At 34.9% G+C, this 12,147-nt stretch overlaps 1 protein-coding gene across 1 annotated transcript in view; it reads right to left on the bottom strand.

The window, feature by feature from the left end:
- Positions 1–12,147, bottom strand: part of LOC138309645 (potassium channel subfamily T member 2-like) — a 47,916-nt gene that overhangs the window by 22,190 nt on the left and 13,579 nt on the right. The window contains 5 exon segments of the mRNA XM_069250862.1: positions 957–1,062; positions 2,273–2,365; positions 3,818–3,914; positions 4,629–4,711; positions 11,644–11,712. Of these exon segments, the coding sequence (XP_069106963.1) occupies positions 957–1,062; positions 2,273–2,365; positions 3,818–3,914; positions 4,629–4,711; positions 11,644–11,712 (448 nt within the window).

Genomic DNA, 12,147 nt, shown 5'->3' with positions numbered 1-12,147 from the left:
TTGACGTGACCACTAATGGGATGTTCTCAGATCCTCTTATCCAACATAGTGATAATAAGGATCTGTATTTTAATCAGATTGTAAATTAAATACATTTGTTATCATTTTATAAAATTGTAATTTTAGTAATTTTTAAGAATGATCATGATACCATCCATGCTCAAGCAAATTAAAAATGAGATTTAAGTATAAAAAGAAGATTAAAATCAAATAAAACAATAAATAAAATATCTATACTATATACTGAGGTACTACAAACCTCTCACAATCATACCAAAACTATATATAATTTATCTTAACAATTCAGTAAAATGTTACTGTTAACCAGTAATTTCCGAGTACAATTTTAGGTATTTTGATAAACTCAAAAATTTATTGCAGCAAAAAAAAATTCAATAACTGCAGCTTCATCAGATTACATTTGTGATTACATGTAAAACAGGAATTCAATGTACAATTAAACTTTTTTATGCATACAATTCATTTTCCCGATCAGAGTAAATTCACAATTGTCATCTTTACGAATATAAATAAATCTTGTTTATATTGATAGATATTTCCATTCAGTATCTTAAATCTGCAAAATTAAATCTTTGTGAACTTGTTTTCAAATTTAAAGGAGATCGCAAATATAATAGTTGAGAAGGAAAGTTCGTTTACAGCACCACAATTTGGTTTGAAAAAGAAACCAAGCCTAAAACATGTAAAATAAAATTGCTCTGAAAATTAAACAAAATTACAGTATTCTGTCTTTGCATATTACAGATTTAGCTCCCTTGTGTGAAGGTATCAATTGTTACGTCATTATTTTGTTAGCGCAATTCACATCATTTTCTCCAAAAAGTATGAGGATACCCTAGCAAACACATGACGTCACAATCAATACATGTACCTATCCACAAGGGCAGATAACTCTGTAATATATGAAAACAGAATAAGACAGAGTAAAGTCTCACCTTTGCAATAGCAATATATAACAAAGCCTTGGTGAAGCTGGCCGCAGATAGTACGACTTGTACGATCCACAGAGGTAACGGACGATACACCCACAGTAACACATGCCTGTTAACGTAAGGGTTACAACAAAAGGTCATGAAAGAGGCCCAAGAGGCCTGCATTACTCTACACAAATGCTTAAACATAGCTGTCAATATTAAAACAACATCAAAAAAATAATAAAGAGGCCAAAAAGGCCTGCATCACCACACATGCTCAAACATGGCTGTCAATATTCAAATAAATAAATAATAAGGCACAAAAGGCCTGCATAACCCAAAACAAATGCTTAAACATGACTGTCAATATCTAAATTATCATAGAAAAATAATAAAGAGGCACAGAAGGCCTGCATCACCCCACACACTTAAACATAGATGTCAATATAAAACAACATAAACAAAATTAAATATTAATGAGGTCGAAATAGCCTATATTGTTCCACTCATAAAACTCTAATTCTGTCAAAAGTCACAATATCAAATAAATAAAGAGGCCAAAGAGGCCTGCATTGCTTCACTTATAAATCACTTTTCAAATAATATCAAATAATATTTGAAAAGAGAGTAAACTATTCCATGCAAACACTACAACTTCCATGCTGACTGGGTCAGGATATCATTAACTAATGGTCTATGGAGTTACTAAATGTTAATATTTTAACAAACATTTCTCAACATGTTATTATTTTCATGGTTGCAATAAAATTGTATAAGTATGAATTCAAAGCAAGAAAAATATAAATAATGATTCATAGACTACATAAAGAATTCAAATCCACAAAATAAGTAAAGGACATGCAGAACTGCTATTAACTTTCTTTCGCGTGTAATCTTAACTTTTGCGAATCTTGTGATCCAATTCGTGATTCATAAAAGTTTTTCCCTGCAAATTAACATCTTCATTATCTATATTGATAGTTATTCAAGGAACGTTTGTCTTCGTGAACTTGTTTTGAAATGAAGATCGCAAAATTTAGTAGCAATGAAAGAATGTTGGTTAACAGTAATGGGACAGCTAATGGGAATATTTCATGTACCAATGTGATACCCGATAAAGTTTGTAATCTTCCCGCTGAAATGACGTTAGCGTATGTGGGATATCATCTTATGAAGTCATTCCATCCCATGTATAGAAACAATAGTCCTGCACAAACGTTATCGGGTATCACGTGGTACATGAATTATTTCCATTACATTGACTTTAATTACACAATGCCATGTAAATTCATTTTCCAGCAAATTACAGATTATAATGAACAATTACGATACAATACCAGTTGATCGCAGCTGAGGAGTGGACCATTCCGTCATCATCATTTGTCGGATTAACTTCGGGCAGAGTATTGTTCGCACAGGCCTCTCCTCCACTGTCAACACAAAACATTCCTTTGATTTATATTTACTGAAATTATTTGAGTCATAAATAAAGTCCTCTGAATGAAGTCTGATATTTTTATTTCTAAGGACCAAACTGCCTAGTTTCCTAACTTTCTTCACATCTAAACTTCTGTTTACAGTGTCTACTTTTGAAAAAATTATTTGAGGAATATGCGATTTCAAGATACCGAAACAAATTTACGATTTTCTGTTGATTAGTCCCGTCTTCCGGTGCTTGTGACGCCATGCATATTTAGCTTGGTTTTTGTGACAATCCCAGGAAGGTGGGAATAATTGATGGTAAATCGTACTTTACCCACATCGTTTTGGTATCTTGAAATCCCTCTTTTTATGTATCTTACCGATTATCAGACCATTGATCTAATCTTTAACTCATTCACCCCTGTCATTTCATAATGGACTGGTCAAGTCTTTGATTTAGCAGAGTCTAAATGTATCTTCAGGGGTTAATGATAACACATTCACCCCTGTCATTTCATAATGGACTGGTCAAGTCTTAGATTTAGCAGAGTCTAAATGTGTCTTCAGGGGTAAATGAATAACACATTCACCCCTGTCATTTCATAATGGACTGGCCAAGTCTTTGATTTAGCAGAGTCTAAAATTTAATGTGTCTTCAGGGGTTAATGATAACACATTCACCCCTGTCATTTCATAATGGACTGGTCTAGTCTTTGATTTAGCAGAGTCTAAATGTGTCTTCAGGGGTGAATGATAACACATTCACCCCTGTCATTTCATAATGGACTGGTCTAGTCTTTGATTTAGCAGAGTCTAAATGTGTCTTCAGGGGTAAATGATAACACATTCACCCCTGTCATTTCATAATGGACTGGTCAAGTCTTTGATTTAGCAGAGTCTAAATGTGTCTTCAGGGGTGAATGATAACACATTCACCCCTGTCATTTCATAATGGACTGGACCAGTCTTAGATTTAGCAGAGTCTAAATGTGTCTTCAGGGGTAAATGATAACACATTCACCCCTGTCATTTCATAATGGACTGGTCTAGTCTTTGATTTAGCAGAGTCTAAATGTGTCTTCAGGGGTAAATGATAACACATTCACCCCTGTCATTTCATAATGGACTGGTCCAGTCTTAGATTTAGCAGAGTCTAAATGTGTCTTCAGGGGTGAATGATAACACATTCACCCCTGTCATTTCATAATGGACTGGTCTAGTCTTTGATTTAGCAGAGTCTAAATGTGTCTTCAGGGTGAATGATAACACATTCACCCCTGTCATTTCATAATGGACTGGTCTAGTCTTAGATTTAGCAGAGTCTAAATGTGTCTTCAGGGGTGAATGATAACACATTCACCCCTGTCATTTCATAATGAACTGGACCAGTCTCTGATTTAGAAGAGTCTAAATGTGTCTTCAGGGGTGAATGGGTAACTAATTAAGAATATTAATTATACCAATGATATGTTGTGTGGTCGTCCATGTAGACCCGGAGGATATATAAGATACACATGACACTCTTGGTGGTGATGTCAAATAAAGTTCCAATCAACCCTGTAAGGAAAATAGGAACAAAATTTAAAATACAAAATCATGTAACAAAATGAGTAAATGGTGATATATAACCAATGGGCTGTCTCAGTGGTCAAGGATTGTCTTAACATATTACCACAAGCCCTCTACCTCTGCAGGTTCGATCCCAGGTACTAACCACTGGTCAGTGGTTTTTTTTTCTAGGTACTCTGGCTTTCCTCCATCAACAAACCTGGCACATCCTTAAATGGTCCTTGCTGTTAATATGACTTTATTAATATAAACTAATAAAACTAAACCAATTTATTTAAAATTTTGATTATTAGTCAAGAAGTTTTTAATAATATGTGTGACATTGTTAACTAACATTGGTTGGTCATTAAAATTACAAAACAAAAGGGCATGTATAAATATAACAATACAGTATTCAATTATATATCAATGAATACATCATGGATTAATATTTCTGTTACATTTATTTAATGGGTGACTAGCACAAATTAGCCTCAATCTGTCTATAAAGGCAACCTGCATGTCTATAATGACCATTTTTCTGTTTTCCCATTAGCGGTTGTTATAGACAGGTTTGATAACAATATATATTTTTTTATCATATCTGTACGTGAAACATAGGTTACACTAGGGAATATAGATAAAGTATTTTTGGGAGATGTCAGGGTGTCGGAGGAATATCAAGTTTTTCTCAGATTTATATTTGGATATTTGGATACTCACTGGCCTTGGAATTCCGAACGATGAGCTTTCGTAACCGTCCTCGGAAAGACGCTTCATGACTGAGATCCTTGACTGGAGCAGAGCTGAAAATCATGAAATACAGAAACTTTTAATGCATTTTTTTCATCAAATTACAAGCACAAGGTACAAATTCTTGCTGAAAAAGCTGATGACCTGAATAAGAAGGTAAGAAATCCATGAATCACTTCAAAACAACAATACACAATTGTGTGAAATTAAGGTATAAATGCTATCATACTGAAACTCAATAAAAACTTTAAATAAAACAAGAGGCCCAGAGGGCCTGTATCGCTCACCTGGTTTGTAATGCCAAGTAATGTTCTGAATACAGGTTCATTGTTTAATTTCTTTTCTGAAGGAATTTTAATATTAACCTCTAAATTCCCTATTGGGCCCCAACCCTCCTGCCCCAAGGGGTTCAGAGCCAAAATTTATAATAAGTTCTGTTCTCCTTCCCCCAAGGATGTTTGTGGCCAATTTTGGTTACATTTCAGGCAGAACTCTATGACAAGTAGCGATTTATAGGATTTACCTCTATTTCCCCTATTGGGCCCCGCCCCTGCTGCCCCTGGGGGGCCAGAGCCAAACTTTATACAAGTTCTGTTCCCCTTCCCCCAAGGATGTTTGTGGCCAAATTTGGTTACATTCCATTCAGAACTCTATGACTAGTAGCGATTTAAAAGATTTACCTCTAATACCCCTATTGGGCACCGTCCCTCCTGCCCCCTGGGGGATCAGAGCCAAAATTTATACAAGTTCTGTTCCCCTTCTCCAAAGGATGTTTGTGGCCAAATTTGGTTACATTCCAGGTAGAACTCTGACTAGTAGCGATTTAAAGGATTTACCTCTATTTCCCCTATTGGGCCCCGCCCCTCCTGCCCGTGGGGGACCTGAGCCAAAATTTATACAAGTTCTGTTCCCCTTCCCCCAAGGATGTTTGTGGCCAAATTTGGTTACATTCCATTCAGAACTCTATGACTAGTAGCGATTTAAAAGATTTACCTCTAATACCCCTATTGGGCACCGTCCCTCCTGCCCCCTGGGGGATCAGAGCCAAAATTTATACAAGTTCTATTCCCCTTCCCCCAAGGATGTTTGTGGCTAATTTTGGTTACAATCCATGCAGAACTCTAGGACAAGTAGCAATTTATAGGATTTACCTCTATTTCCCCTATTGGGCCCCGCCCCTGCTGCCCCCTGGGGGGTCAAAGCCAAAATTTATACAAGTTCTGTTCCTCTTCCCCCACGGATGTTTGTGGCCAAATTTGGTTACAATCCATGTAGAACTCTATGACTAGTAGCGATTTAAAGGATTTACCTCTATTTCCCCTATTGGGCCCCGCCCCTCCCGCCCCCGGGGGGTCAGAGCCAAAATTTATACAAGTTCTGTTCCCCTTCTCCAAAGGATGTTTGTGGCCAAATTTGGTTACATTCCAGGCAGAACTCTGACTAGTAGCGATTTAAAGGATTTACCTCTATTTCCCCTATTGGGCCCCGCCCTCCTGCCCGTGGGGGACCTAGCCAAAATTTATACAAGTTCTGTTCCCCTTCCCCCAAGGATGTTTGTGGCCAAATTTGGTTACATTCCATTCAGAACTCTATGACTAGTAGCGATTTAAAAGATTTACCTCTAATACCCTATTGGGCACCGTCCCTCCTGCCCCTGGGGGATCAGAGCCAAAATTTATACAAGTTCTATTCCCCTTCCCCCAAGGATGTTTGTGGCTAATTTTGGTTACAATCCATGCAGAACTCTAGGACAAGTAGCAATTTATAGGATTTACCTCTATTTCCCCTATTGGGCCCCGCCCCTGCTGCCCCCTGGGGGGTCAAAGCCAAAATTTATACAAGTTCTGTTCCTCTTCCCCCACGGATGTTTGTGGCCAAATTTGGTTACAATCCATGTAGAACTCTATGACTAGTAGCGATTTAAAGGATTTACCTCTATTTCCCCTATTGGGCCCCGCCCCTCCCGCCCCCAGGGGGTCAGAGCCAAAATTTATACAAGTTCTGTTCCCCTTCTCCAAAGGATGTTTGTGGCCAAATTTGGTTACATTCCAGGCAGAACTCTGACTAGTAGCGATTTAAAGGATTTACCTCTATTTCCCCTATTGGGCCCCGCCCCTCCTGCCCGTGGGGGACCTGAGCCAAAATTTATACAAGTTCTGTTCCCCTTCCCCCAAGGATGTTTGTGGCCAAATTTGGTTACATTCCATTCAGAACTCTATGACTAGTAGCGATTTAAAAGATTTACCTCTAATACCCCTATTGGGCACCGTCCCTCCTGCCCCCTGGGGGATCAGAGCCAAAATTTATACAAGTTCTGTTCCCCTTCCCCCACGGATGTTTGTGGCCAAATTTGGTTACATTCCATTCAGAACTCTATGACTAGTAGCGATTTAAAAGATTTACCTCTAATACCCCTATTGGGCACCGTCCCTCCTGCCCCCTGGGGGATCAGAGCCAAAATTTATACAAGTTCTATTCCCCTTCCCCCAAGGATGTTTGTGGCTAATTTTGGTTACAATCCATGCAGAACTCTAGGACAAGTAGCAATTTATAGGATTTACCTCTATTTCCCCTATTGGGCTCCACCCCTCCTGCCCCCTGGGGGGGTCAAAGCCAAAATTTATACAAGTTCTGTTCCCCTTCCCCCACGGATGTTTGTGGCCAAATTTGGTTACATTCCATTCAGAACTCTATGACTAGTAGCGATTTAAAGGATTTACCTCTATTTCCCCTATTGGGCCCCGTCCCTCCTGCCCCGGGGGGGTCAGAGCCAAAATTTATACAAGTTCTGTTCCCCTTCCCCCAAGGATGTTTGTGGCCAAATTTGGTTACAATCCATGCAGAACTCTATGACTAGTAGCGATTTAAAGGAAATGTTGACGGACGGACGGACGACGGACGACGGACGACGGACGGACGGACGACGGACGACGGACGCCGCGCCATGACATAAGCTCAACGGCCCTTTGGGCCAGGTGAGCTAAAATACATTAATTATAGATTTCACAAAAATTAAAACACAACATCAAACAAGGAATGTTTATTAAAGATAAGGTTTTGACAATAATGACAGTATATAAAACATTACTGTGGCAACTCACAAACCTTATCCAAAGGGTATAATATACAGGGAAAATACAAACTGTCAGCCATTATCAAACTGATAAAATTTATTTTATGTTAATAAGAAGCCTTTCTTAAAATCTGTTACTTAATATATATGCTTTCCTATGGAGAATTTTATGTTAAAGAATGTTCATGACTCAGGGCCAAAAACAATATATCTACCACCACACACAGACTAAATTAATCCAAATTATTCATACTTATATTCTCCAAAAATACCCACTAGAATCTAACGCTAGTCTTCAGTTTATCCAACATCCTCATATTCTATACTGTACAAGTCAAAACAAGCACCGTAGAATCCAACCGTCAGTGTCGGTATTCTAAATAACAGTCTCTATCTAACATAACCTTCACCTCAAGCCACGCACACACGAATGAACAAACTCTCTAAATCCACTTATATAATTCCAAAAATAGAATTTTAAATTAACATCATGATGCTACTAACGACAAGACACCAAATTAATTACACGCTTGAAACATCTTAATTGAAGATTTTTTGTGCAATTTATGTTATTGAATTTTTTCTCTTATTTTTTGTAATATTAGGTATTAAACTTTTTATTTATTATCTTTTATTAAAGATTTAAAGTTGGAAAACAAACACTTATTTAAAAATTGAATATATTGAACAGAAAAAAAAATTATTTATGGTTTAGCAAACATTTTACCTACTGATGTCCCCTAACGATGCATGGAATAGCATGGTAATTTTTTAAAATGTTTAAATGGCCCAGTTCAATTTGAATTTGTACAAAGTATGGCTTAATGCATTAAACTTCATCTATTGACATTTGATAAACATTATTCATGCATGAACATATATTTCTTTAATTTTTCAAAAGGCAATGTAATTACATTTACAGCATTCAAATTATGTCTTTAAAATTACAATAAGCTTCTAAATCATCTACTGATATTTGACAAACACATGCACCAACAGATCCTTTTTTTTAAATAATTTTTCAAATAGCAATGTAATTTATATTTACAGCATTCCATTGCAATAGCTTCATTCAGCTTCATCTAATGACATTTTGATAGACCTACATGCATGAACATATTTTTTTGTTTTTTTATTGCAAATGGCTGTGTTATCATAAACAGCATTCCATGTGTATAAATACTAAGGCCATAAAAATATGTCTGTTTAGGGTTATATTGGTTAAAAAATTAGGGAGGATTTTTTTTTTTTAGTGTCTTTCACTCTAAAATAATGGCCAGACCGGAGTCTGAGATCGAAATCCTGACTTTTAAATTTTTTTTTGTAGAAAAGAAGGAAAAAAATAGGGTTGGGGGTAAAAAATTAGGGTCAGTCGCATTCGGGTAACCCTAAACAGACATATATTTTCTTTGGTCTAATATTATTGTAATTTACATAAAAATGACATAAGTAAAGTAATGAATTATCTCCCTTATACAATTATTTAAAGAAAAATATCAATACGAAATTTATTCTTAGATTTATATATCTATAGAAGCATCATTTATAATACATAGCATATTAATAATATTCTTTTTTTATCCTTACCTTGTTTGTTTGATTAATATGTTATTAAATTTACATTCTGTATACATGTATATAATCTAATTTGTATTATCTCTGGCTAGGAGAGGGCTAATAAAGGCCTAGCCTGTTGCCCAATCCTATTGATTTATTCAATAAAATTGGTTGAAAATGAAATAACCAAATTAAAGTACAGTACTGTAAAAGTTCTTCATTTACATGAACAATAAATTTGCATAATTTAAATGAATTTTACAGGAAAATCAATAAGGTATTACATATATGGCCCATTAAAGATTTTTTTTTTTTGAAAATGAAAATTATGAAACATGAGTTATTATACAGATGATACTTTTCTGATGTTTACGATTTTTCAAAAAAGGGGATAAACTGATGGCTTAATTTGTGCAATAATTTTTAGAGACTACATGGATAAATCCAAATTTAGTTCTATTAAGTGTCCCCTTAATATATAAAAAAAAAAAATATGCACCATGAGCAATGAGCTCATTGGGTCAAAAAGGAAACATTTATATAACGTAGCATTTGTATTTGTAAAATGTTTTAACTAGACTAAAGACAGGAAAATATAAAGCTACCTGCAAAGATGAGAGAGAAATATCAAAGTACTGAAAGTACTGAAATACAGTCTAAACTTTCTTTTTGAGTTTGTAAATAGAATAAGATGAGACATAACTACCTGCAATTCAAAAATGAAAATTAATCTGTAAACAAATTACAAAACTACTATTAACATAATGGGATATGACTAGAAAATAAAAAAAAGAATGAAATAAAGAATTACAGGAAAATTCTGCATTAATATTTCACTTTCCAACTGAAGAAAATATCTATAATTTATTGCTAAAATAAAACATGTTCATGACCGTATTTGGATTTTTCTATGTAATTCAGTACTACAAGTCTGATTTATTACTTTTAAAACAACTTCTTTTCAGGAATTATCATCAAGAGAAACTTTTTTATTTATAATTGTTATCTTATTTTTTTAATTATTTTATTTCCCTGTTGACATCACTTGAAGATTCAACTTTTTAAAGGCACAGCAAAAGTTATGAATTAAAAGTTGTGCAAAGAAATATGTGTATGTTACTATTACTAATGAAAAGTAATATAATTATCTACTGAAGAATACAGAAAAAAAATAAAGAAATATTATAGATAAAAGAGCAACCTTTCTCGATAACAGAACTTTTCTTGTGATATATATAAATAAATTGTTTTTAACTCCATGGACCGCAAAGCAGCCAGGAGGAGTTCATTAGGCTTGAAAAAGCAAATTTAGTCAAAATTTGCCTAATGTGGAGAGCTTTGCAACATACAACAACCATTAAGGATATATACACATTCCGTGTATTTGCAGTAATCAGCACATCCCCTCCCCCTATTCTGTCTTTGCATATTACAGAGTTAGCTCCCTTGCGGATAGGTTTCGATTGTTACGTTATTATTTTGTGAGCATAATTCACGTCATTTTCTCCGAAACGTATGATGTTACGCTCCCAAACGCATGACGTCACAATCAAAACCTACCCGCAAGTGCAGATAACTCTATAATATGCAAATTCGGAATATCTTCTGGAGAAGGATGTCAAGTTATGAAAAATCCCCTATCGCATGGATTAAAGAATGTTTCACAACTGTGACCTAGCTGGTGGGATTGCCATAATTTAAAATATAGGATGCATAATTTATATACATGTATTATCTGGGATATATCATATGGATATGTACAGTTGTTAGTATACTTCAACCAAACTGTTACGTAAAATCAAAACAAGTTAATACAAGTACATTCCAATCTGTGGTTTCCAAAAAAATTGACTATTTTACATCTGATTTGCATCAGAAAAATGTTTTATTCAAGTCAGAAATTAATTTTCTGTCATAACTCATACTAGCTTGAGTTAAATGAGTTGGATGAAAGAGCATGAGGGGTCTAATTTAAAAGAGGGAGAAATCTAGAGTGTCCACCAGAGAAAATCCATGTGATCTGCAGGTGACCCTGCTGACTAGCATAATTATGTTGAAGAATTAAACTTGTTATATAATAATTAATATTCTTGCATTGCCTATAAATCTATATTATCTTACTGGGATTAAAATCATACTAATGACTTTTACAAATCACATGCAACAATGTTGGAATTTCATGACCCAAAAGTAATATTTTTGGGGGTGGAATTAATTTACACTTGGATATCAATATATACATTTTCAACAAAGTATAGATAAAAAGATTTTGAGACACACTAATTAGTCAATTAGTACAAGAATCGAGAGTTAAAACTATAGATCACACAGAATGGTAGAAACGCTAATGTTTACCCATGAACAGGAGAATCAACAGCAATCGAGCCTGTTCGGAGAACTCGACGGTTTCTTCGTTTTAGGTTCCTGAAAGTGAGTCTCATGCTTTACAGATAGAAGCAGCACAATAGACAGAAAGTTTCTGTTATCAAATTAAAGAAGAAAAGTAGATGAGATTCTTTGAAGGTCAACTGATTTTGAAATTTGAAACCATTATACACATTGCACCAATATTTTTGAAGGAGCAGGCCATGATTATCAATTATTTTAAGATTAATTAACATCATCCTTTTATTCTTTTTTATTACAGTATCTGAGAATTCTTTGGATTAATAAAATACCAGGTACTAAATTCAATATTTAGATAATTACCCTATTTGGTTGGTCTCATTTTAATTTTGACTTGAATACAGACTGAATCTATGAATAGTTTTTTTATTTGCTTTCTTTTGTAAATTAATGAATGGCTTATTCTGTGCATTAATTTTGTGAAATGTTAGTCTAAATATGCTCCTTATATAA

Source organism: Argopecten irradians, chromosome 15 (genome assembly GCF_041381155.1).
Source record: "Argopecten irradians isolate NY chromosome 15, Ai_NY, whole genome shotgun sequence".
Lineage (NCBI taxonomy): Eukaryota > Metazoa > Mollusca > Bivalvia > Pectinida > Pectinidae > Argopecten > Argopecten irradians.
Note: the sequence above shows the minus strand (reverse complement) of the source record. Positions and strands in the feature narration are given on the sequence as shown.